Genomic DNA, 27,833 nt, shown 5'->3' on the forward strand with positions numbered 1-27,833 from the left:
GCTTTAAGCAGCATTGGGGCCCCATGTCATCAGTACCATGGACGCATTGAAAACAAAAATAGCCTCTCCACAGGCATCTGGTCAAATTAGCTGCCCTCTACGCAACAGCTCCAGGGTTCTGCATTGACTTTGACTTGGCAAGCCCATAGAAATACATAGTGTAAGCCATTCTCACACTCCTCAAGCTTACAGACAAGAAATGAAGTTATTCACAGAGATTTTGAACTAAGAGTTCTCGAGAGAATGTTAGAGAGGTTGGAGTTGGACAAGAGTTCTGGGGAATGGGAGTCACTCTCAGAAATCCAGCTGAGAGGCAGGTTTCTCTCTGTGAAGTACACAAAAACATTTGTCCGTAGGGCAAGACAAACACAATACAGCTTACTCTCTGCCTGAGTGGATTGGGTGATGCATAGTTCTAATATAGTTTCCCTGAGTAGGACGGATGTTCAAATCTTGTATAGACTGAAGTTTTGCAGACATCACAAGTAATATTTTGCAAATGCAAAACTGCTTCAGCTTTGCAAGCATTTCTTCCTGATCGCTTAAACCCACACTTTTTGCAAGGGTGATTTTGGATTTTTCTAGCTACGGTGAATCCTGTACTATTCAGTAGGAAGAGAAGAAACTCCAACTCAAGCCTCTTCAAAAAAGCTAAATAGATACAAGTAGGTGCCTAGAATATGAGGTATACACAGAGTCTATTTTTCATTCAATAACTCCTCCTCTCCATTCCTTTTTGCACAGTTTGTCTGCATTATTATCTCTGGCCTACATTCCACTATGTTTCCAGTCTCCTTTCCCCAGGCTTGTCTTCACTACAGCACTAAATCGGCGCCACTGTGGTTGATGCCGCTGCGTCAATTTAGTGCTTCTGGTGAAGACAAGCTACACTGACAGAAGCGCACTCTCTTGTTGTAATTAATCCACCTTCATTAAAGGCGGAAGCTGTACCGATGGGAGAGCATCTCCTGCCGACATCGCATGGTGTAGACACTGCGTGAAGTAGATGTGAGTTGTGTCGCTCGGGGGCGGTTCACACCCCTCAGTGACATCACTTACATCGACGTAAACAGTAGTGTAGACAAGCCGCCCGACCCCACTCCCCCAAAAGGAGTTGCCCAGGAATTCTTAATAGCATCATTCTTAACTTGTATAACGTTTCCTCTTTTTCACCTTTACAATCATGCATCAGCAAAATTCTCCCTCACTTACACCTGTGCAGGTGTACTGAGTTAAGCACTACCTCTTAATCTCCATCTGCCTTGATGACAACGCTTCGTCCCATTCCAGTGAACGAACCTGATCTATCAGCGTTCCTAAATCCACGATCAGTGTATTATCAAAGTGCTGATGATATGCAAAATGAGAGCACAATACATTTTCATTAAACGTTAAGAAACGGTTTGACCTCTTTTGCTTTTCGCTCTGTTTAGAAGGCAATAGGTCAAATTAGATGAGGTAAAACTCTAGTAAGTATGTTTTAAGAGGAAAAAATTGGGCATTTTTGAGAGCTTTTTGGGGGAAAAAATAAATGTTTCTGGTTTTGTTTTAAGAAAAAGCCTTTTTTTGTTTTTGTTTTTGCGCTCCTTTCTTTTCCTTTTCCCTTTTTTCAGTGATCAAAAAGGGAAAGGGGTAATGGATTTGGATACAACTGTATTGTATCCAAAAAACCACACAAACAATCATGATATAAAAGCTTCTAGCAGATCTACATTCTACAGATTTTGGGTTTATCTTGTAGAACACAATAGCAGGGGTATAATTCTCTATTAAGTTCAGTAGAATAGTTGAAAAAAAAAACTTGTGGAAAGGTTGTGTTATTTTTTATGAAGTTCTGCAGACCTTTTCCATAATTATCCCAAAATGTGTACCGCTCTTTCCTGACTTTGCAGCAGCACTTGTCCATCAAATATTATTTCCAGAGATGTGCTTTTTCCTGCTGAAAATGTTATTTTAGCAAACAAGCAGAATCATGTTGGTTCTTATCCACCAGAATTATATATGCACACACACAATGGAAAATTAATCTGACAACTAGAAAAGGAGTGTAGCTATACCTGTGTCGGTCACAGGATATTAGAGAGACAATTGGTCCAGTAAAAGATGTTATTTCTAAGTAAAGAAAGGAGTGACGTGATAAGGGAATCCATTTCTCAAGCTTCAAAGAAGGTGCTGCATGGAAACGTGTCAGGAAGAAGTAAATCTAGGATTAAGATTTTCAAAAGTGGTAAGCAACTGAATGCCCAATTTGGGAAACGGTAAAAGGCCTGATTTTCAGAAACTGCTGAGCACTGCCCTCTGGAAATCAAAGAGTGAGGTACCCCAAATCACTAGTCACTTTTGAAAATTTCAGCACTCATGAAAACAAGCTGACTGAATCTTCTAATATCGTCTCCTGAGTCCTCATTATGGATTTCAGTTGCCAAACAATGCACAATACAGCACAGTAAAAACAGACAAGGTAGATGATGCAGTGAGCATTTATACTCGGAGAAGTGATTTACTAACAGAAACACCATGCAGTTCTGTATTTACTCTCAGCACTATGCACAGTAAATGAGCTCTGCTTACAAGTCAAAGCATGATTATTTTTTTCTGTCTGCTAGAACAGTATATGCCACAGGAGATCGAAAACTCCTGCTCTGTTCTCTCAGGCTCTTACATCATTACCAATCATATTCTGCAGTTGGAATGTAGCTGTCAAGGTTGTTGAAGGTGCAAAAAGAGAGCAGTGTCTTTAATAAGTGACTCAGCAGTTCTAACCGTAGTAATGGATATGGTCAAGCTACAAAATATTTATTCGACTTTATTGTTCAGTTTATAAAATGCACCTTCTGCCATCTCTAGGCAAACTGATGAGCCTTAACTGAGTCATCTCGATGAGTATGGGGGCTGGCGAGCTTTGACTTTGCCACCTCTAGGCAGATGCACAAAAACACGAAAATAATAATATATTAACACAACCAGAGAAAGACACAGTGTCAAGTGCAAAAAAGTCCCTCAAACTGTCATAAAAATTCCTTCCTTCCCATGCTACCTCTCTGGGTAAATGCCTGAGTAAATAAATAGGCTTTGCAATCAAAAGAGCTGAGTTACGTCTGTGAGGTCAGGTTGGGAAACAAATTGCAGTCCTGGGGCCTCCCCTGGAAATGCTTCACCACCTGACCCAAGAACTACAAATCTGTGGGCTGTTAGCTGGAGCACCACAGATGGTCTTAACCACCAGAGGGTAACAGAACAGACGAAAGGGCTGGAAGAGCATCAAGGATCGCCTAAAGCCCTGAATCCAGCCAGGGGAAAATTCTCCTGATGCAGGAAACAGGAGAAAGACAGTGATTGTTGTCTGAAGACCTCCTCTCAAATATTCCTGTAGGGAGCATGCTTGGGGAGAGAGGGGCATATTAGGGGTGGAGTTGCAGCATTGCAGAGATTTTGGACAGTCCTCGGAGCCTGCCATAACTTAGCCTGCCAGATTTGTCTAACTCATACTAGGGCCTGCTCTGGACCCCAGAGTACCCCAGCAGCTGGAGAGTACCAAGGTGGCTTAGAGCTACCTCCTTAGCCCCCTCGCCTCTTGGTCTGCAATTTTTGTTCTGTATCCCTTATAAGTGCAGCATAGACAGCCCAGGGTGGAATATAAGGGGCCAGCTGCTCCACTTCAGGGGAGCTATGCTGATGTACACCACTGGAGAATGTAGTCTCTAAAACAGCTAGGACCCAAAATAATATACCATCTATACATCTAAGCCAACTCCTTGATTTTTTTTCCCCAGAAGCAAACAAGAAGAGAGCACTGGTGTAACAGGGTCCCTGTGGGAAGCCCCACTAAGCAATCACATTGGACTTCTGGGGGTTCATTCATACCAGAGTTATTCCACCGATGTAACCTGGGGCAAAGTGAAAAGTCCACCTACAGGTGGGTTGCAGCAATACAAAGCATTCGTAAGCCCTGCTCCCTGCCACACGCTGCTCTCCCAAATTGGGTGGGGTTTGGTGGGGTAGAGCACTTGATACAACACATCCCCAGGGCAGCCTTCGTTGATGGAGGCTCAGCCACGAGTTAAAGCTGATAGGACCCCCAAGGGGAAGCAGTGATGCAGAAGCCACCTGCACGCGCTATAGAAAGTTGTTAGCCATTGGCTCCTTATAAATGTTCCCCCAAGTTGCCCCAATCCTACCTTTCTTGCCTTTCTGTGAGCACGCCTCCCAGGCACACACGGGAGTGTAATGAGTCCGTCCTCTTCCCTGGGGCTTAGCTAGAATCTCAAGGAGAAGGTGTGGTACTGTCGATACTGAATAAGGCTGCCGTTTTTGCTTGTATACTCCTCTGAGTGTAACCACCCTGGCAAAGAGTCCCAGTGAGCAGAGCCGGTCATGCACACAGTTTCCCAAGGAATTCCCATGGTTTAGAGGAAGCTAAACTGAAAAAACACATTGGTGTCCGTGACCACTTTCTAATAATGAATCACACATGGCTGCAGAGTTACACGTGCCTTTAATTTGGAGCTGGTCAAACAAGACAGACTTACAGCAATTTCTGTTTTATAAATGTATTCCAAATACAAACACATAATACCTATGGTCTGGTTCAATTAAGTATATTGTTCTTTTTACTCTCTGTGCAGTATCTGACAGCAAAGTCACACGTGTTTTTTTTATGCATAAATGTTCTAATCACCTGCAGCCAGGTTGTTCCTCCTTTAACTTATCTGTGACTCAATACACCGCAATTGCCAGGAGCAGCTAATGCATTTTATTTATGTTTTCGTTTTGATCAAAGAGCTGGTTTGCGCTGCATTTGCGTTTAGTTGCATCCACTTTCCACCTTTGTGCCACGTCTCGTGAAATGTGTTGAAACTGACCTACTTTGGCCTTTTCATGGTATTCTGAAAAAAAATGCTAATCTTGTCATATTTAGCAGCTGCGTTCAGAAATGCTACTGTAAGCCCAAGAGGGCTAACCAGCACTCTTGCAAGATGTCAGAACTATCCACCATTACCCTGTAAGTGTACACAATCCCGTGACATTATTGTGTTTTTGTGAGGCATGTTGCAAATAAATGGTTTATATAAGCAGTGGGGCAGAAGGGAAACTGTTCATTATTTCTTGTTGCATGCGGATGGGTTTTTTGGTTTTTTTGTTTTGTTTTGTTTTTGTTGTGTGCTTCTGCTGATACATCACAATCAAGAATGTTAAGCTTATTTGTTGCAAATGTGTCAGTTTATTGACCAACATGATTTATGATTATGAATAACAGAATTAGTACCTAATCCAAAGCCTGTTGAAATCAGTGGGAGTGTTTTTTATTGAGTTCAGTTGATTTTTGAATCAGTCTGTAATATACCCACAAAGTCTTTATGAAAACTTTTAACAAACCTACCCATTTTTAAAGAAAAAGCTATTAGTCATTATGTAGCAAGGGAGTGCTATGCACATTGGAAAGAAAGTGCTTTGCCTGAAACTTTGCTAGGAAAATATAAATATGAAAAATATGGACCAGATCCACAGCTGGTATAAACTGGTATATCTCGCCTGAAGTCAATGGAGCTACAGCAGTTTATGCCAGCTAAGGATCTGGCCTAAAATGTATTTATGTATATTTGCTATGCTGTATGATGTACAGCCCAACTTTCACTGGAATTTCATGGTAAAATCTTGTGATTTGAACCCTGGACTCTCAAAGGTGGCCTGCCAAACTGATCTAAACACAATACAGCCTTTTGTCAAGGTCAAGGAAATTTCCCTTCTTAATGGTTGCACACTTTTTCCCTTTGCTTGAAAACCTACCCCATTTTGAGCCTGAAAAAATATTTTTCTAGTTTAGAGACGGGATCTCTTCTCAGGGTACTTACAAAAAGAGAGCGGAGGAGCTGCCCAAAAAGATTCAGCCAAGGAACTGATTCTGAATAAAAACAAACACAAGAAATAAAAAGTAGGAAAAGAAGAAGAAAATAATTGTTTTTAAAAAATCAGCAATAGGCATTTGCTCAGTCCAGAGAAGGTAGTGATCTGAGACCACCATAGAAACTGGAATCCACATTTCTGAGCTAAAATCATTTTTAAGGATGAAATTCACCACTTAATTCACATGGAAATGGTGGACAGGCCTCATGCTGAGCCTCTGCATAGCGGTGAATTTCACTCTAAGTGAATTCAGAGCAGTTGAAAGGTGGCAGATGGACAGCTGAAGTCTTCTAGCTACCATAATATAAACCCAGCACAGGCTGCAGGCAATGTTAACTCTCCATATGCCATCCCAGCAACATACCTCCAGCGTGTTCATGAGGGCTGCTGTTTAGGTGTGACAGGTTAGTTCAGTGTTCATGGCCATTCAGTTGTTAGACTGAGGGCATTAAGTGCTAGCATTCTTACTGACATGCCAAACAAGAGAAATGTAATCAGCTGCCCTGTTCGGTTTCAGAAGAGGCCCGGCTGATCTAAGTGGTCTGTTTTCCAGCCAGGCAGAGATAGGCAGCCCATTGACTGAATCCTCTACATTTCGAAGCTGTGGAAATATACAGATAATGTCTCCATCCAGGAGATTGCTGAGTTCCCAAACAACCATGACCGCTCCATATCCACCCATCTCAGGTTTTGCCTTCATTGTTTGTTTTTTATTAAAACTGGCCAATGTCTCCAATAAATAGATGCTGACTTACTGTATATTCCAAAATACAGGCAGTGGAGCATAAACCAAGCATCTAATTATACTTGCAGCATTCCATTCCTCCATTACCTAGTGTAAAAATGGGTCTTTTGCCCCTTATCCTCCTCCTTAAAATACAATTTTGTCATCCTGAGCTACTTATACATATTCCAAATTAAACTAGAAACCAGATTTAGCCTTTTTTTTCCTTCAAAGGAGGGGTCCCAAATAGCATAATAACTATTATATAAATCTTTTTCGAAGAATACAGCTTCATAAATCACTTGGATCCATTGATAGCTTAACATAAGAATGACCACACTCGGTCAGACCAATGGTCCATATAGACCAGCATCCTGTCTTCCGTAAGTGGCCAGTGCCAGCTGCTTCAGAGGAAGCGAACAGAAAAGGGGAGATATTGAGTGATCTTCCAGTCCCAGCTTCTAGCCACCAAAGGTTTAGGAACACCCAAAGCAGGGAGTTAGTTGCATCCCTGACCATCTTGGCTAATAGCATTTACAGACCTATTCCCCCGTGAACTCTTCTAAGTCATTTTTTAATCCAGTTATACAATTGGCCTTCACATCATCCCCAGGCAGTGAGTTCCATGGGTTGACTGTGCATTGTGTGAAGTACTCCCATATACTAGTTTTCAATTACCCGCCTATTAATTTCATTGGGTGACCTTTGGTTCTTGTGGTAAGTGAAGGATAAATAAAACTTGCCTTGTCCACCCCATTCATGATTGTGTAGACTTCTATTATATCCCATCTTAATCATCTATTATCTGAGCTGATCAGTCCCAGGTGGTTTTGATCTCTCCTCATATGGAAGCTGTTTCATATCCCTAATCATTTTTCTTGCCCTTCTCTTTAACTTTTCAACTTCTAATATATCATGTTTGAGATGCGGTGACTTGAGCTGCACACAGTATTCAAGGGGTGGGCATCCCATGGATTTACGCAGTGGCATGATAATCTTTTTGTCTTATTATCTGTCCCTTTCTCATCGGTTCCTAACATTCAGTTAGCACTTTTGACTGCTGCTGCAAGTGAAGTGAATGTTTTCAGAGAGCTAGCCACGTGGACGGCTGGCAAAGTTTCCCCTGGGGAAGGCTGGCTCCCTGTCCTGCCTCTTCTGCTCACGGCCCAGGCTCCGCTCCCATTCGGCCCAGTCCCTGCTCCCTCCACCATCCCTCCCCACACCACCGCTCACCATGTCCCTCCTCTCCTCCACCCCCACCCCGCGAGGCTGCCCACCCTGTCTCTCCCCTCCTCCAACCTCCTCCCCTGCAAGACCCCCCGACCACCACATCCCTCCTTTTCTCCACCCCCTCCCCGTGCGACCCCCCACCCCCTGCTCACTGCGTCCCTCCTCTCCTCCACCCCCACTCTGTGAGACCCCCCCACCCGCCATTCACCGCATCCCAAGTCCCACAAGACACCCTGCCCACTCTGTCCCTTTTCACCTTCCTGCCCTGCGAGGCCCGCTCCCACCCGCCGCATCCCTCCTCACCCCTCCCAACATGAGACCCCCCCTGCCCACCACAGGGTGCATCCCTCCTCAGGCCCCACCCGGTGAGACACACTCCCCGCCCCCGCTGTTTGCTGCATCCCTACTCGCCACTCACTCCGTCCCATTTGTGGGGGCAACGGGGTGAGGAGGGACACGGTGAGCGGTGGGGTGTCATGCGGGGTGGAGGAAAGGAGGGAAGCGGTGAATGGGAGGTCTGGTGGGGGCAGGCAGTGAGGAGGCACACAGCAAGTGGTGGGCGGGGGATCTCAGGGGGGGCGGGGAGTGAGAAGGGACATGGCGAGTGGTGGGCGAGGGGGTCTTGGGGCAGGGAGTGAGAAGGGACATGGCGAGTGGTGGGCGAGGGGGTCTTGGGGCAGGGAGTGAGGAGAGACATGGCGAGTGGTGGGCGAGGGGGTCTCATGGGGGCGGGGAGTGAGAAGGGACGTGGCGAGTGGTGGGCGAGGGGGTCTCGGGATGGGGAGTGAGGAGGGACGTGGTGGGCAAGGGGGTCTCATGGGGGCAGGGAGTGAGAAGGGATGTGGCGAGCAGCAAGGACCTCAGGAGATGGGGGTGGAGTGGAGGAGAGGAGGGACTCACTCACCAGGCAGCGGTGGGCGGTGAGGGCCTCAGGAAAGGCGTGGAGCAGGGAGGACAAGAGGCGAAGTGCAGGGCCTTGAAGTCTGGCAACCTGTCGGTGGCAGCTGTGCCAGGGTAGCCTTAGCCTCCTCTGACCTATTATATCCACCACCCATGACTATCCACAATGACTCCAAGATTTCTTTCTTGAGTGGTAACAGCTAATTTAGTCCCTATCACTTTGTATGTGTAGCTGGGATTGTTTTTTCCAATGTGCATTACTTTGCATTTATCAACATTGAATTTCATCTGCCATTTTGTTGCCCAATCACCCACTTTTGTGAGATCCCTTTGTAGCTCTTCGCAGTCTGCTTTGGACTTAACTATCTTGAGTAATTTTGTATCATCTGCAAATTTTGCCATCTCACTGTTTACCCTTTTTTCCAGATCATTTATGAATGTGTTGAACAGCACTGGTCCCAGTACAGATCCTTGGGGGCCCCCCCAAAAGTTTTATAAGAAAGTCATCAAGAGACGAGAACCATGGACTCAGCAGTAGGCCTCAATCAGTCTGTTCCTAAATTGGAATAGTTGTCAATGTTGTCTCAATCTTCATATGCACAGAGTAGCATTGCCTTAATCTTATATATATGACAAGGGCGTAGTTCTGTTAGATGGCCTCATGACCAGACTAGCACAAGCAGGCATAGTCCTGGGAACTATGACACAGACACAACTTCAGTAATCAGAAGACATCTAGAGGAGAAGAGAGAGGCAGCTCTCAGCCTTCAGCTGTTGTTTTTTTCATGTTTCCCTCTTTCCCAGAAGCAGGAAGAACAGATAAACCCCAGAGCTTCCTCACAGAATCCATTCCGGAGTCACAGCCCTCCTCCCGTTGCGGGCTGTCTATGTGCCTGACAAGGAACGCTCACTCACCGAGCCTTCACAATCTCTCTCTCTCACCATTCTAGCTGCCCGGATTTCTAAGTCACAAGATGTGTCTGTGTTGAATCTTATTAATTAAAGATGGAAGAAAACTTTTAGGACAACTAGTCCTTCCCTACGGGGAGTTGTTTCCTTAGGTGTGGTTCACTGATGCTTTATCTGTAATGATTTTCTTGGTTTTTTATTAACCCACAGAAGTTGGGATTTTCAGCAATGTCTAAGGGGGATGGGAGTTGGCTGCCTACCTCCCTTAGGTACTTTTGAAAAATTCCTGGGTAATTTCCCTGATAATATTTGTTTTGCGTCTATGGGTCCGTCGAGTACCTAAGCAATTATTTCAGTCAGAAAAAAGCAAAAACCTTTTAGAAAGCTTCTCCAGACAAACTTTTCTGGAGTTATGCTCTGCTTCCTAGAAGCATTGCACTACAACTATAAAGCATTTCTCCAAGATCTACCTACCTATACATTCAGCTGAGACAATCTGTATTCTTGCCACCTTGTGACTAACAAGAATGTTATTGTTGAACCCAGTTTTTAATGCCTTAAGCAATGGTGAGACAATTCTGCTTTGTATTAGCTCTCATGGTCAATATGTTCTTCTTATTTATATTCTGGCTTAATTATCATGTTATTAATTTCAATCCTTTACTCCTAGTTCTTACCCTCTTGTACCACTCTACATAATTCCTCTATATCCATGTTTTTACATACTTCAAATACTTACAGACCTTTATCATTCCCCTATTCATCCAACCCCACTTAGTCATTGGTATCGATTGTTATGCATATTTGGTTATTTTGGGTGGAATTTTCAAAGCCATATAAGGAATTTCCTTTAGAAATTAATGGTCATCTAAATATTTTGGTAGCTTTGAAAACCTCTCCCTTTATTATTTCCTTAGAACTCAGTCTCAAAGTTCCAGATCACAGTGCACACACATACACAAATCTCTGATTTTCTCAAATTAAGGTGTTTATTTTTCCAACCACACATACTTAGTTTTGATTAAAACAAAGACCAATCATGTGTTTTAAAATCTTGTTTAAAATGTAAAATAGTAATAGGGTAGAATATTCAGTACAAATCACTGGAAAGGGGACTAAATTAATTTAGCATACTTGATCTTTTCCATCTTTGATTCATGCAGACTTATGCCCCCAGCAACGTACATGGGCTTCAGCAACCTCTCTCCAAACAAGCCTATTAATGCAAATGAAAGGTTCCTTATAGAGGACAAAATTATAGAACTTTCCTCTTTGTTATTTCTTCCCATCTATTATAAACGTATCTTGCTTAGTGCATTAGACTTCAGGTTGGTTGAGGCAACCTCGTCAATCAGGAGATGAGGAAAAAGAAAAGGAAAAAATGAATCCATGTTTTTGCACAATAAAATTCCATTGATACTCTGACTCCCAGTCACAATATATAAGTGAGAAAACCCATCCCTGAACTGTGATAACAAAGTCTCTCATTTTTAATGCTTTCATTGAAGACAGTCATAAAACCAATAGATGTTCTGCCTCGTTCAGTGTCTAACAGGGCACTAGCCCTCCCTGGCATTTTAGCTAACTCTGGTATTTTTAGAGGTGTTGGACTGCAGCCAGGAGTTTAGTCACATTTCTTAGAGGCTGTGTCCCTTCCAAACAGCCAAGTAATGTTTGGTCAGCTAACTAGTGTTTCTGCAACTTCAGTAGCGTGTCTATTAAGTTCTGTAGCCATGAATGTAAATGAATGCAGCACGCTGTAACAGTCTTGCTTTCATCACTGCTTCTGCTTTCATTTTTCTCCCCTGCTGATGCTCCTGGTAAAATAACAGGAATCATCACTTCTTCACCAACAGACTGATTCTGACCATTGCAGGGTGACTATCCAACATCATGTCGCCAAGAATTCTCATTCAGAAACAGCTATAGAGAGCGGCAAAAATTGTACCTGGATACAAATTTCTGTTCAATCCCGGGGATATTCAAAGCTAGTTTTGGTTTAGCTTATTATAGAGATAAGGTGTCTATGTGAAAGGGAGATTCATGTGCAAACTTCCCCAAGTTCATGGGTATTGAGATCCCAGGTTTTGGCTGTGACCCATCAGCAGATGTGATAGCTGGCTGCCAATGCTGGATAACATCTATGGATAGTTTTTGTTTCATCAGTTGTTTTAATGTTGTGTTTGTTGGCTTTTGGTTTCCTTGCCGCAGTTTTGTTACATACAAGATCTGCACAGTGTATAAGTTCTAGGGATCTCAGTTCCTTAAAGATGGATGTTGTTAGTGCCCTTCTCCAATGTCCTTTTGTGACATGGCCAGTCTAGTTGCACCAGGTACTTCAAGTTGTCTTTCATCTAGGCTTGCTCTTTCTTCCATTTCTGTTTGATTTCTTTGCCTTTCTGCAGTATGAAGCATTGATCAATCACATTGCAAAGTTCATTTGTTAGTTCATGTGTTTTCTCCATATCCGTAATGGAAGCACAATTATGAAAGCACAAGACCTCATTTTTTTAAAAAAATGAGGAAACTTGTTCTTTTTAAAGCATGATTTTATTTAGTATTTCAAAAACTCTCAGCAACCAGCTTGGAGACTTTGTTTTGACATCCTGGTTCAGGAATAGTATGCTTCAGTCAGACGAGGCAGACTCCTTAACAACATCTAATTCTTTTCTACCCATTACAATCCCCTTTTCTAACTTGTTATGAGCCAATTTTTGATCTTCTATAAATCTGTGTGTGTACAAAATACCTCTTACTTAGTGTTCACTATGCATGCATTTCCTCCAAGGTTTTCACAGGGTTAATTAAAGACAGTATCCTCCAATCCTGAGATGGCATTGCAGTTACAGATTCTGAGATTTTAAAGCCAATAGGGACCATTTTGATCAACTGATCAGACCTCCTGCTTAGCGCAAGTCATAGAAATTCATCCAGGCATTCCTGCATTGAACCCAGTAACTTGTGGCTGAATTAGAGCATGCCATTTCAATCCATTATGAAACAATGCACTTTCCATTCAAGCTGGGTTTTTTAAAACATCTTTTTTCTAAAATGATGGATTTTGGAGAGAGGTATCTCTGTGTCTATCTTCATGCCTCGTCTTGATCTCTTCTCATTCCATGGCTAGCTTAAATATTGTAGTGTCAAATGGGTTTGAAGATTCTGTTAGCCTGCTCTCTCTTCTTCCAGTGCTTCTGACACTTGTCTTATCCACTATGATATTTTCATAGTCCACAAACGCTGTACTGGGGTGTATGATGTTTAGCAGCCTCGTCATTAGCTTGATACATTGTAGTGAATTGACTGATGAATCCTGTATGCTCTCGCAGCCTGTTGACGACCCATAGTTTGGCCGGCTGAAGCCATATCAGACAAAGAGGAATGCTGCAGGGGATGGGGAGCGGGAGAGAGTACAACAAAAATACTTCCAGCAATGAGCCAGTGTCACATTTTCGCTGTGGCATTCGGTATAGCCACGTCAGCACTGCCTATGAAATAATGGCGGGGAGTTCTTCCAGCGCTCAGCAAGGGCCTCTCTCTTTCTCTATTCCCACCTCTATGCCAACTCGTTTTAAGGGAAATGTTCATGTGTCCCCATCAGACATCTCTCAGCCACTCATCTTTCTACTGGAGGAAATTAAGCTTTGCAATCCAGAAGGTATTCTTTGTGACCACTATACCCGCTTTGTTTGCAGATAGGCAGTCAGTTGGCTTGTTCCTTTTGTGTGCTTACCCATAAAAATTCAACTTATATTGTAGCAGAAAGCAAGAGATGGTTTCTCATGGTGGCAAGCTGCCTCACCAAGCATAGGCTTGCTTAATTAGGGCTTGAGTGATGCACAGACATTGTGCTGGGCCTCTACATAGCGTGAATTTCATCCATATAGAATCAATTGCTCACTAGTACCTATTTAGTTCCCAGTATTCTTGTCTACACCCACTGGGCTTGATTTTCCTCTCACACCATTTTACATTGGTGCAACACAGTTGACTTCAATGGAGTTACACATGATTTGCACCAGTGTAAATGAAAGCAGAATCAGGCCCATGGGCAGTAGAGTCATGATTGCATAATACCATGGAGACCTTTTCTCTTTCAAGAAGAGTGAACTCACAGAATGGAGATTCTGGGTGCTGCATATAAAGAAGGCCATCAGGTGGTGCTATTGTTATTTATTTTATTTGTATTATGGTAGCACTCAGAGACCACTGCTAAGATCAGAGCCCCATTGTGTTTGGTACTGTACATATCCCTAGTAAGAGACAGTCCCTGTCCCGATAGGGTAACCAGATATCCCGATTTTATAGGGACAGTCCCGATTTTTGGGTCTTTTTCTTATATAGGCTCCTATTACCCCTCACCCCTTCCCGATTTTTCACATTTGCTGTCTGGTCACCCTATGTCCAGAAGAACATTCAATCAAAATAAGAGAATACGATAGTCAACAGTTCTAAACTGTTGATACATATTCATACTCAGACTGTACCAAGTGTTAGAAAATGGGGTCAGGATAAAATGTAGGCGAAATCAGGGGATGGGAACGCATGGGAACATTTCATATATATTATTATTTATTTATTTATTTATTTATTTATTGCAAATGGAACACCACAAAATGTTAATCAAAGCTCAAGCTGTCCCTGCAGAGATATATTAACATTCTTTCAATTTGTCGTAACAGGAGGCTGGCCCGCTCCACTCTGCTGCTTATCCCCTTGTTTGGAATTCACTACACTGTGTTTGCCTTTTCTCCTGAAAATGTCAGTAAACGGGAGAGACTAGTGTTTGAACTGGGACTGGGATCTTTCCAGGTGATTATACCGTGAATTCTGCTTTAAAAAAAAAAGAAAAAGAAAGAAAGAAAGAAAGAAAGAAAGAAAGAAAGAAAGAAAGAAAGAAAGAAAGAAGTCTGTATTTGTTATGACTGCTGTGCATGGATCTCTCTTTGTGTGTTCATTCACTTACCGTATGTGCTTTGTAGACTAGCAGGTTCCCCCACCCCCCCTTCAGCTATTTTCTATCAGTTCCCTAGAGGATTTTAATTTACAGTCTTTTCTCTCCTGTTTATCCAGGGCTTTGTCGTTGCTGTTCTCTATTGTTTCTTGAATGGGGAGGTAAGAATTTTGATTTTTTTACCAGTTCTCCCTCCGCCTCCATCTGTTTAGCATGACATTTGGTTGGGATCACACCGTTAACCCACCTCTCAGCTGTAATTCATTAGCTCTCTACTCCTTGACCTCGTCCAAATTTCAGAATGCCTTCAGCAAAGCAGGAAGGAAGCCTGGTCTTTTAGTCAAAGCACTGGGCTGGCAGTCAGATACTTCTGGGTTCTATTCCTGCCTTTGCCTCTGGCTTAACACGTAGCTGCTCAGAAAGTCACTTGGGACTCCTACTATCAGTGCAGGATTAAATTCTTAATATCCTTATGTTACAAAGTAGCTGTAAAATGGGAATAATAATACTTCCGTACTTTACAGAGGTGATCTGGAGCTATTTTTATTACTGCTTGTAAAATGCTTTGAGATCCTTGGATGGAAATAGGGGATTTTGCCACTAAAGATGCAACAAAATATTTCATATTTATTTCCAACATTTTGCTGTGTGTAATATATGCTGTTTCTTTCAATTTTGTTAAATAACTTAGTCCTATTTTAAAGGGCATTTTTCCAATTTTGGCCTTTGGCACAGTGAGTGGAGAGGTATGAATTGCATTCACGGCCACGGCATTTATGATTCTTGCTTTTCAGATACTGTAGATTTGGTCCTAGATTTGACAGTCATTTTGTTCATTATTAACCCAAATTGGTCTCTGGGTTTGCAGTCGTGGTTTTCCATATGAGTGTCATTTACTATGGATGAGGGGGGGAAATTAAAAATATAGGGCCAAATCCTCAGATGGTGTAAACCAGCTTTTCTCAGAGGAGGGATGCTGATTTACATTATCTGATCTGGCCCTGTGATGAGGGGCTGCTTGGGGGAAAATAATATATATATATAACTGGCCTTGCCAAGGCACGGCTTACAGGGAAGTTTCAGGCAGTGTTCTGTACTTTTTTACACAGGCAAATCTACAGTAATTGTGCATGTGTGAAATACCATTTCCATGCAATAAAACTATGCTCTAACTTTGTCTGTGCATCTCAGTCATGAATTAAGATTGGGGGATATATTGTCTAGTTCAGGGGTGGCCAATCTGAGCCTGAGAAAGAGCCAGAATTTACCAATGTACATTGCCACAGAGCCCCAGTAATACGTCAGCAGCCCCCGTCAGCTCCCCCACCCTACTACCAGGGCCTCTCACCCACCAACAGCCCCATGGATCAGCACCTCCCCCTCCCTCCCCACAACTCCCAATCAGCTGTTTCGTGGTGTGCAGGAGGCTCGGGGAGGGGGGGAGGAGGGAGGGCACAGCAGGCTAAGGGGAGGGGGCAGGAAGGGGTGGAGTGGGGGGCAGGGCCTGTGGCAGAGCCAGGGGTTGAGCAGTGAACCCCCCCGCCCCCCCCGGCACATTGGAAAGTTGGCACCTGTAGCTCCAGCCCCGGAATTGGTGCCTGTACGAGGAGCCGCATATTAAGGTCTGACGAGCCGCGTCTGGCTCCGGAGCCACAGGTTGGCCACCCCTGGTCTAGTTGATGTGCAGCATCCTAATAATGCATATCATTTATAAAGAGCTTCCCGTCGTTACAGTTCTTGAAGTAGTTAGATTCCCTTAGATAGAAGATTAGTTGCTAAGTTGTATTTACATTCCCATTGCAATCAGTGACACATCAGGTATACCTGGGTATTCAGCAGCACAGCAGGTGGGCGTACCCCACTGTGTACATGTCATATATATGCCCAGCAAGTTTGGCAGCAGTCACATGGTTAACAAAGAAGAGTTAAACCTCATTACTTGTTCATCTTCCAACTGTGCCCGTCCTAGAATGTCCTCTTATTGTGCCATTTAGGTGACATACCAGTACGATGCTAGAAAGGGTAGTATGCACACTTACATATCTGACTGCTGTCACCCCTTTGTGGGGAAATGATAGAGGAGAATGCTGTATTTTCACTAGCCATACAGCCACAAAAGGTGGATGGAAGCACTGGGGACAAGATGGGAATGAAATGTGTATGAAACATATTCCATCTTGCATGGTTCTCCAAGGGCCCAATCCAAAGTCAATGCCAATCAAAGGAGAAATCTTTCCATTGACTTCACTGGGTGGGGTGCTTCATGCACAAGGAAAGATTAACTCAATGAGTGCCAAATGCAATAGAGAGCAAAAAATGCAAGCACGGTGATGCAGATTATTTCCACTCATACAGGAAAGACTCAGATCTGATTTGAGGATAGTGGATCCGCAAAGTTGCAGCCCATTGTTTCAGAACTGAAAAAAAAATATCACTGACCATATCATCCCTCTGCTCTGGATATGATGGGTGAAATCCTGGCCACACTGACGTCAATGGTAAAGTTCCCATTGATTTCAACAAAGTCAGGATTTCACCTGGAGTATCCAAGCTAACCACTAACTGCCTGGAATTAGGAAGAAAGTACCCCAAGGGCAGAGGAGTCCATACTTGTCCATTACAGGATTTCATGGCTGTGCTTCTTCTAAAGTATCTGGTATTAGCCACTGTCGTAGGCAGGATACTGGACCAGAGTCCTTACCCAGAGACTATAGGAGTTGATGGGCTTAGGAACATCATTAATGTTATTGTTACATTTGTGTTTATTATTTGTATTATCATAATGCCAAGGAGTCCTAGTCATGGACCAGGACCCCATTGTGCTAGGCGCTGTACAAACAGAAAAACAAGACAGTCCTGTCCCCAAAGAGCTTACAATCTCAGTGTAAGACAAGAGACAACAGATGGAGGAGTACAAGAAATCTATGAGACAATAGTCAGCATGGTAGCCAGTGGACATGACAGGACCTCGATGCATCCCTGGTCTGATTCATGGTGGCAACTCACGTACCCTGATGTCAGTGAGCGTAGACTGAGTGTACAATAGGGTTGCATCGCATTTCCCCACTGCCTCCATCCCGTGCACATCTAGAAGTCTCCCTAGAGTTCACTGAGGGGAGAAGTTCAAGACGGGTCTTAAACAAGCACTGTTTATTTTTGAAACTTGATTGTCTGTCAGCATGTACCCGAGCGGCTAAGTACATAAAAAAATGACCTTTTAAAGTTTCTCCCTAAAGGTGCAATCAGAAATAAAGAGAAAATGGAGGAGCTGGAAAGTCAACCGGTATTTTGCTGTGGATTTCAAACATCGCCATCCGTCTCTGGCGAGCAGCGGAGTGAACGGGGGGACACAACTCTCCATTCTGAGCAAGAGCAGCTCTCAGATTCGGATGTCCAGCATAAATGCGGAGAATCTAGTGACATGAGCAACTAAATAACCCCTCCCCCAGTAAAACCCAAAACACCCCTTTAAAAAGAAAAAAAATCATAATTTTGCTGGTCTGGGTTTTCTTTTTTAATGATTATTATTATGATTTTTTTAATGTAAGATTTGTCCGAAAGCATGAAACAAAACATCCCTGGCGTTTTGCAGAGAAGAAAAAAAGGATATTTTTTTAACAATCATTGTAAATACACCACTAAGATCCATGCCATTGATAAAAAAAATCAATAACATGCCAAGCCCACCCCCACACACCCATTTAGAGCATCTGCAAGTAATCCATTGTCAGCCAAGTGTATCAAGTGATTGCTGTGCAGTTGTGAACATTGGTTGCCAAACTGATATAAATCTGTCTGTGCATGGACTTCATTGTTGTTATTTTTGGGGTCTGGGTTTGTTTGTTTTTCTAATCCAATGCATCTTCACTATGCCTCATTCCTATCTTTGGTGTCTGAATATTCTCAGTCTCTTTGGAGTCTTAGGATGTGACTATAACGTTGGGGTTAATAATGCCGGCCAGTTCATGAAGGACTCCGGAAATTGATTTCATGGCTGGATTTGGTCAGAAGAACTCAGCGGACTTAGAACATCTGCTGTGACTGTGTGAGACAGCATACCTGTCACCATTCCGGAGAGAGGAATCCATGCAGCAGAGATGGGGTCTGCTATTTTAGGTTCTAGCAAAGCTGTGAATTTTCTAAGAGGGCCATCCATTTGAGAGAGATCTATATTTTTGGGGTTGATAGGTTGGAGTTTTGAGTAATGTGAACAAAGATCCCCCCACTAAGAGGCAAAGGTCAGTACCAGGATTCTTGCTTCCTCTGAATTATAATGAAACTCCTGCATTGATGTCTGATCATTGCACTGCGACTGGTAGTGGCATGACGTGTGTGTGTGTGGCCTCTGCGACCAGGCTGGCATTGACAGCATTATGCCTCAAGTTTGCCAGCACAAGAGACTCAACAGGGGCCCAACGTGGTGGTGCAGGAAGATTAATGTCCTCAGTGTCTGTGGAGCACCTAAGCTGAACAGTAAGACACTACGGAAGGGAATGATAAAGACTTTGGATGATTTACCGTGTCTGGCAGTTTCTTCTGTCATTGGATAGTTTGTTTGTTCACCAACAGATATCATTAATGCCAATGTCTGAGAGACAAAAGAAAAAGTCCTTTCCAACTTTGCCTTGTAGTTAGAGCCATGACTGGTTACATATCTACTTCAGTCAAACATCAATGATGTCAATTATTTCTTGAGAGGTTTTATGTGGTGCATAAAGGCTTTAAGGACTGTATTTGCTCTTATTTCTTTGTGGATTTATATGTGTGTGTGTGTATTAAACAACAAAATGACATTTAAATATGATAGTTTGGATTCAAATTAACAGCAACCAGGGAATTCAAAATTATGCCTAGCTCTTTGTTCTTAATTGAAATGAAAAAGACAGTGGTGGGAAGGGGGGAAGATATAGACACAAAATTTTGCTGTCGGCAGAGATTTTGATTTCACTGTGTTTTGTTAGTTTAGGTCAAAACTTGTAATGTCATGTTAAGTATAGTTTTTTTTTTTTAAAAATAGTTTCCTTGTTTTTAAAAGGAAAAAATCATGAAAAGTTATGAAAGAAGTATTAGTGATAATACTTAACACTTAGTGCTTTATGGGACGTATTCTGCTCTCAGTTACAGAAGTGTAAATCTAAATAATCCCAGTAGAGTTAGGAGTCAATCTGAAATCCACTGAAATGGATGGATCACTTGACGATTACCTGTTGTGTTCATTCCCTCTGAAGCACCTGGCATTGGCCACTGTCGGAAGACAGGATACTGGGCTAGATGGACCATTGGTCTGACACAGTATGGCCATTTTTATGTTCTTATGAAATAAATGGGAGTGCTGCCTTGACTACAGTGGGTGCAGCAGCAGACATTTATTCCAGATTTACACCACTATAAGGGTGAAATTCACTCCTGTACAGAAGACCAGTAAAAGGACTATGTACCACCTGAATGTACTTTGAGGTCTTAAGTGGGACTTATGTGATGTACAGGCTTTTTGCCAGTCCTCTGCATAGGATTGACCCTAACCGAGAGTAGAATTTGGCCCCCTATGTTCCAGACGTTGTGCAAAAATTACGTAAGTACTTTTTAACTGATAGATTGGAAACTTTTCTCTCATCAGATTATGTAAATAGCAATTTTAGCAAGTTTCCCAATGAATCATGTTCTTTATGGACCAGAAAGACACTGAAGAGGGAGAGGGGTAAAGTCAGATCTATCTGGTAAATATATACTTATAATTTTTTAAACAAAACTATCTAATATTAAATGAACAGATGAAATTTAGTTTTGTATTTTCTGTAGTATGGACTTTCACGAGGTTAATACTGACAATACTGTAAGTGTATTATAAAAAGAAATAATGGACAAAGCATATTTTGCATGAATGGTTACTAGCCAATTTTCAGTCATTGATCACTATATTTAAAACTTGCCTCTGGTTGGAGACCTTTTTTGTGCCACATTTCAATCCAGAGCAAGAGGTTTTTTTTTCTGGCAGTTCTAAAATCCTCTCCTATTTGAGTTGGTGGGTCTCAGTCCAGTGCCTCGTGGGCGAGTGTCCACATCACAAAACCACCCTTGCAATTGGCACACATTGGAGGCTAGATCCTCAGATAATGTAAATCAGTGCAACACCATTGGTGTCCATGCAACTACATCGGTTTACCTCAGCCGAGGATCTGGCATGGATACCTTATTTTTTTTTTTTACAGTCTCAGCAAGAGAGGCCAAGGACTGAATGGTCCTAGAGACTGAATTCACCTCTTGATTCTTAGAGCCCAAACTCAGGATTGAGGCAGGTTGATGGGACGTTGTGTTGGAAGCTTCCACACTGTATGCTGTACTTGTTCAGTAGACCAGTGGTTCTCAATCTGTGGGCTGCTTGCGGCCCAATCAGCACACAGCTCATCCTCAGGGCCATACAGGTAGTATATATATTGTGTGGATGCGGCCCACATAACACACAGCGAGCTTCATATGCGGCCCACAATGGTAAATAGGTTAAGAACCACTGCAGGAGACCGATAGAGGACTTCAGTGTTTGAGATTTTCCATCCAGTATCGTTCACCAGCAATGAGTTTACTAGAAGTTGTATCTCTCTATATACTTAATATATCCGATATTCTATAAAGTACAGGCAAATCCCTTCCAGTGGGATTTTTTACTGGAAGTGCTGACGACTCTTACAATCATGGCATTCATGTGGCCACTCTAATGTTCAGTGTTACTCGAAAGATCATACTTCAGGTGTATATAGAGAAACCAGTCGTTACCTAAACAAAGATTCTAATGCCATTGCACAAAGTATGCTCTTGGGTATCTTTATGTTGAATGTAAATTGAAGATGCTAAATGTGCATGTCACCACTTCTGGTGACCATCCTTACTAAGCGTCAAGATAGAAGGAACCAAAAGGAAGAATTGCTTCAAAGCGTGTGTAAATATCTATTCGCGTGTAACAATGTTTGTTTTATTTCTACTGTGAAATATATTTTGGAGTTAGAAAGTACATGTTATTAAAACAAAATGTAATTTAAAAAATGTGTGCTATGCTCCTTGAGCCATTTTTATAATATGCCAATAATACATTTCCTGTCTACTTTTCTTATTTGGCTTTTGTAAATGTACAAAATCTTCTGTACTGCAGCTTTTGTGGGTCTGTAGCGCATAGAGCTACTGTTTCATTGTCTGCCATTGAATAGGGAGATCTGCTACGAGATGTATTTTAAAATCCTGAAACAAATATTACGTCAGAGAGGTGTGATTTTTCAGTGTCTTTGGGCACCTATATCTCCGTTGGACTTCATTTAGATTTGTGGGTGCTCAGCACTTCTGAAAATCAGAGCCTGGGTGCCAAAATCTAGGCACCTCAATAAAAGAAGCCTGATCAAATAAATTTGTTAGTCTCTAAGGTGCCACAAGTACTGAATTTCAGAGGCACTAAGGGTGAAAAATCCGGCCGCTTTGCCTAACTTAAGTACTCATGTTTGAAAAAATTGGGCTTAAGATTTTAATGGCACAATCTCAGTGATGTTCAGGAAAGACTCTCGCTTTTCCTTTTAGTCTGTAGCAGATGAGTCCCCTTGGATATGGAGGTCTAATGAAAGTTACCTAGTTACTGTAATAGGTTCAGAGAAGAACAGCCCAAGTAGATCAGTCCTGAAGTTGTTTTTGTGGTACAATATATGAGAAACAGTGTCCTACAGTACTGGCGCAAAGAACTAATGCATGCGGCATTGTTAATACAGTGTTATGGGCCACTGTTTTCTAAGGGACCAGTCGTCAAAGGTGCTGAGTGGTGTTCAGCAGTTTGCAGGATCCAAATATTTATTTTTTTCTACAAGGGCTTTACCAGAACACTAAAACCAGTGGACAACAAGACGTAGGCTAGGGTTTGCTTGGAAAATCCATGTCACGATTCCCACTGCACGTGGACATCAGTTAATCAAAGCTAAAGTTCTCCTGGATGTAAAACTCAGAATTCAAACTCTCTTTCTGTGTATTCCCAAAGGTGACAAGTTATGCCTATGTTGCTTACATTGCTGGTCATTACATTAAGAGGGCTAGACAAATTATATTTTTGTGGCAGTTATCAGAGGTAGAGAGGTTCCTCAAGTGCCTTTTAGGACTAGACAGCAGTTGGGGGGGGAGGTGAAATCAATTTAAGATTATTTTTAATTGCAGCAAGCAGCTTATCTCTTCTAATATACAAATTCATGATCAGTATGACCACATACTACAACACAGTAAATAATAATGTGCTGGAATTATAAGAGCAAGCCTACCTGGACCATGAGAGTATCCTTCTGCTTAAAGTCTATGGGAGTTTTGCCCTTGAAATGGGAATGGAATTAGGCTCTTTATGATTGTGGAATCAGATCCAAAGCTCACTGAACTCAATGGGAGTCTTGACACTAACTTCAGTGAGCTTTGAACAGGCCCATAATATAGGCCCCAATCTGGTCTCAGCATCACTGGTGTAAATCTGGCATAACTCTGTTGACTTTACTTACGCTGATGTGAGGTCAGAGCTGGCACACAGCTGCCTTGAAACCCTGTAACAAGATGGTGGAATCTCATTAGTTCCACAGGTCTCATGAAATCTCCACCATTTGAGTTGGCAGAAATGTCATGGGATCAGCTGGTGAGATTTCAGCAGTGTTGCATCTGAAGTTGACTCTCAGTCATGATTTAGACTCCAAAGTGAACTGGCCTCTGACTAGTCTGAATCTAGATCTCAGCATTATCTCCTTGGCCCATACATACCAGGAAATAGATGCTGACAGAGTAGGGAGTCCAGCAAAGCCATTCACAATGATTTAACGACATTGTAACAGCAAAAATAATGAAGGGAACTAGATAGAGTCACATCTAGCCAGAGTCTAATCTCAACACAGATAACAGTTCCTTTTTTAACTCGCATCACCACAATGCACGCTCTGCTGACTCTTGTTCCTCTAGGAAAGGTGTAATATTCAAAATGTTCATCTTCTGGGAAGCTTTGAACTGTCATTTCTGCTGTGTGTCTCTTACACGTTCTACTTTTTTTTCTTCACTGCTTTAAAAATTATTTCTAAGATGCAAGAGGCAATATCTCAAAGCTGAAAGGGTCAGCTTGGAACTGCAGTTCTGGTTAATGCCTTTGCCATGAATTCGTATTTTTGGCAGTCTTAAAAATCTTGTCCACACAAAAAATAATGAAATTTGGTCCAGTGGTTTTAGAAACCATTTGAAAGGTTCAATATTCCCTGATGGTATTTCCAGGCTTTTCTTCTACCTAGTTGGATACTCTCTAATTTACATTGCCAAATATAGAACTCTGGCCCATCACACTGCTGCTGCGATTTGTAGCTCGCCATTCTTTTCATCTTCTCTTTTGAGGATGGGTCTTCCTACTGCCAATACATACGGTGACATTAAACTTCACATTCAGCAACGCCAGTCCTCCACTCAGTGACCATCTTCTTGGTTTCTAAATCCTGTAACTTTCCAGCTCTGAAGCCTAAAAGCTCTGTTTGTAGTAACAAAGGCAGTCAGTGGGCTCTGACTCATTCTATGGACGCTGTTACTGTATATTGGAGCCAGTCAACATTTTCCAAAATTCAATTTGTCAATGAAAATTTGGAATTTTGACCCCCCCGAAAAATGTGAATGCTTTGATATATCACTCATTCAAACATCTGAGCTAATAGCCATTACTCCCTGTACTCTAAAACACCACTTCCTAGTCAATATCGCTTTTCTAGCCAAAGGAAGATTTGCTCTGCTCACAGAAGATTTCCAGGTTCAAAGAAGTGTTTGATACAATTCAGAGCTTTCTGGATGCTGCATCAAAATTAGCCAAACATTCTGAAGCCATGCAGCTCATTTATTATATACATCATGCTCTTTTTCTGTAGCTCATGCTATCATTCCCATATATTATTAGCAGTAGTAATTGTCTTACAGTAGGGGTGAGGGGCCACAACTGACATCACGGCTCCATTGGGCAGTTTTAGGTAGATTGGATTCTCTCAAGAAGAAAAAATGAGAACTTACAATTTCTAGACTTCTCCAGTTGCTCAGTCAGAAAGGACAGCATTTGTCCTTTGTTAGATAAGTCTCTCAAGTCAACAATTATACTCTGGCTATTTCCTCTTCCTTCCTTTGAATCACTTTATTAAGAGAGGTTTGTTACTGTATGAAGACAGCATTTGAAATGAGAATGTTCCCAAGGTGATTCATCCAAAGGAGCAATAAGAATTATGTCCTGAATTATGGGGTTTCAGATACGGGGGCTTTGCAGTTGCAGAGGTGCTGCCCTTCAGCAACTGCAAGTGTTCATATTTAAATCGTTTCTGGAAAACATCTGACCCTCCCTGACTCTTTGCTCGTTTTTAGAACCAAATCCAATTGCACTTTCTTCAAGACTCAGCTTTGAAACATTTAATTAGTTGGGTTTTTCCTCGCCCGTCATCCTTTCAATTTTGCCGGCACTGCACTTCCTGCTCCCAACCAAAATCAAACTATGCCAAAGCACCACAGGAAAGGCTGTTCTCATGGTATTTCTAGCCATGCCTGGGAGTATCGGAAATGCGCTGAGATACTGTTTTCCTGGGAGATTCACAGCTCTGTGCTTGCACACTGCAGAAGCTGGGCCAGTTCAGAGAAACTTCTGAACATTTGCGTGTTTGCTGGGCTCTGACTGCCAACATTTTTTCAATGTACCCATCCCTAGTTAGTGTGAGCAAAGTCCTGCTTGTCTTGCATGGGTGCCAGGAGGGGGAGAGAAAAGTAGCACAAGAGCCTGTAACTCACCAAAGGTATCTGTAAACCAGCCCAAGAGGATTCCAACCAATCACTCTCTTGAGGAGCTGCAGACCCACTGGTGAACCGTCCCAAGGGTGTCATGTCTCCCCGTCCTCTTGACTGGATGTTACTTTCAGCAGTAGACACTATGGCTCACAGTGACTCTGCTAGTAGCCGTGAGAAAAGTATGCTATCAACCATGATTCCCCTGGGCACGCCCCCAAACGTGCCACCAGCTGGATTCACCTGTGATGTTTGCAGAGCCATCTCTGAGTCAGCTACAGTTGAGATCTCTGTTTGCAACCTCTTGGGTTATGGCTCTGTGTTAACTGCCTCGTTACCAAACCAGGGACATTATGCCTGGGGGCACCTTTAGTGAGTTAGGGGAGGATTTACGCTACATCTTTAAAGATGTCAGACAGGCACAACCAGCTACGGATTGCATCTACTATCGCAGAGAGCGGTGGAGTATGGAGCATGCAGTAATATCTAAGGATACTCTGATGTTAAATGCTATGTGTTTTTGTGGTAGACAGCGACATTCAGCTAAATGTGTATTGTACTTTATCCAACCTCTACAGAGCTTGAACAATATGCCTTGTTTTGACCCTTGTGATCCTTTCACCTGGATATTATTATTATTCCATATTTGCTTTCTTTGTGGGGAATTCATCCGTGTGAAGAGTTAATGAGTGGTATGAACCTCGCAGTGTCTGTCAGTAGCTGAAGTAACCTAGGCCTCTGTATACACCTGCTCCAATGAACCTTATCACTGTACAGGAGTCTCCAGAGGTCTCAGTGTACCTGCATAATCTATAAAGACACCTGTTAGTGTCCTCATTTTCTCTCCCAATTTCTTGCCATTATAGTAGCAATGCAACATGCGATAGCTCCCGAGGAGAGATGTGCCAGGTTCATGTATGTAAAGCTGTATTTTGGCTTTTGAAGGTGTCAAGGAATGAATTTACTGGCCCTCTGGGTCTAATAGTGACCTTTCTTATCGTCATGGGTAACAGGATCTGGGGTTATTACATTTTGTTAAGTGGAAACACACAGATGTCAACTGCTGCTTACTAGACTAATCTTTGTGTGTGTTCTGAGAAACAGTAATAGATTTTAACATGTATACTGCTGTAGATGACACAATAAATGTATTATCATTTTTGCACGTCTGTTCTGCTATGAAACTGAACTCTTGGGCTGATCCAATGCTGCAGAGTTGCCATTTTGGGAGCTAGCAGGATGCACTCATTAATGAAGGTGCTTTGCTTGTTGGGAATCACAGAGTTTAAGGCCAGAAGGGATCATCTAATTTGATTTCCTGTATATTACAAACCACTGAACCCCACCTGGACTAGACTAAAATATTACAGCTCTCAGGAGCCTAAGCCAGTGTGTGCCACAGGTGAAGAATAGGAGACACCGAAGTACATCAATGCCTGAGGCCCCTGCAATGGCAGACAATGATTTGGTGAGATAGATCCATGTGATCCTAGCTAGGGACCCATGTTCAATCCTGCAGGGGAAAGCAAAAAACCCACCACAACCCCTCGGTCCCTGCCAGTCTGACCTGAGGGGAAATTCCTTCCCAGTCCTGAAAATGGTGATTAGTATAAACCTGGATGAGCCTCACCTGCCAAGATGCCTAGAAGGGGAATTCTCTGTACTGCCTCCAAGTGATGCTTTCCAGGGGTACCACAGTATGAGACTACCACCTGCCGTTAGCAGGAGAGCCTTGTCTATGCCTTTTGGGGGTCAGCTCCCCTATGCCACCGGCAACACAAACATTCCTTCCGAGGCTCTGCTGTCTCTCCACCTGTTAGTGATAGGCACACTCCCACCCCGAAGTCCTCCCAGCATCCCCCTGGAGTGTCCAGCCCCTAGGCCATTGGACACACTGAGGAAGGAGACCAAAGCCCTGAGGTAAGTGGGAAAGCGGGATACCGGGAGGAAGCACAGGCAGGAATGTCTGTGAGGGGAGGGCTCCTGCCTCATACTGGGAATGAGGGACGATCAGCAGGTTATCTCAAGTGCTTATATACAAATGCACAAAGCCTTGGAAACAAGCAGGGTGAACTGGAGGTCCTGGTGATGTCAAGGAATTATGACGTGATTGGAATAACAGACTTGGTGGGATAACTCACATGACTGGAGTACTGTCATGGATGGTTATAAACTGTTCAGGAAGGACAGGCAGGGCAGAAAAGGTGGGGGAGTAGCACTGTATGTAAGGGAGCAGTATGACTGCTCAGAGCTCCAGTACGAAACTGCAGAAAAACCTGAGTGTCTCTGGATTAAGTTTAGAAGTGTGTGCAACAAGAGTGATGTAGTGGTGGGAGTCCGCTATAGACTACCGGACCAGGGGGATGAGGTGGATGAGGCTTTCTTCCGGCAGCTCACAGAAGCTACTAGATCGCACGCCCTGGT

General features: G+C 42.9%; 1 protein-coding gene across 9 annotated transcripts in view; it reads left to right on the top strand.

Moving 5' to 3' along the window:
* ADCYAP1R1 (ADCYAP receptor type I) overlaps nt 1-26,574 on the top strand; it is a 180,541-nt gene extending 153,967 nt beyond the window's left edge. For 3 of the 9 annotated variants that reach the window (XM_048837440.2, XM_048837443.2, XM_048837442.2), the window contains 4 exons: nt 4,919-5,002; nt 14,350-14,479; nt 14,741-14,782; nt 17,845-26,574. In XM_048837440.2, coding sequence (XP_048693397.1) covers nt 4,919-5,002; nt 14,350-14,479; nt 14,741-14,782; nt 17,845-18,054 — 466 coding nt within the window. In that variant the 3' untranslated portion in view covers nt 18,055-26,574. The remainder of the gene's footprint in view (nt 1-4,918; nt 5,003-14,349; nt 14,480-14,740; nt 14,783-17,844) is intronic. The other 6 variants (XM_048837441.2, XM_048837445.2, XM_048837444.2 and 3 more) reach the window with 5 other exon arrangements.
* The last annotated feature ends 1,259 nt before the right edge of the window (nt 26,575-27,833 follow it).

Source organism: Caretta caretta, chromosome 2 (genome assembly GCF_965140235.1).
Source record: "Caretta caretta isolate rCarCar2 chromosome 2, rCarCar1.hap1, whole genome shotgun sequence".
In the NCBI taxonomy this organism is placed as follows: domain Eukaryota; kingdom Metazoa; phylum Chordata; order Testudines; family Cheloniidae; genus Caretta; species Caretta caretta.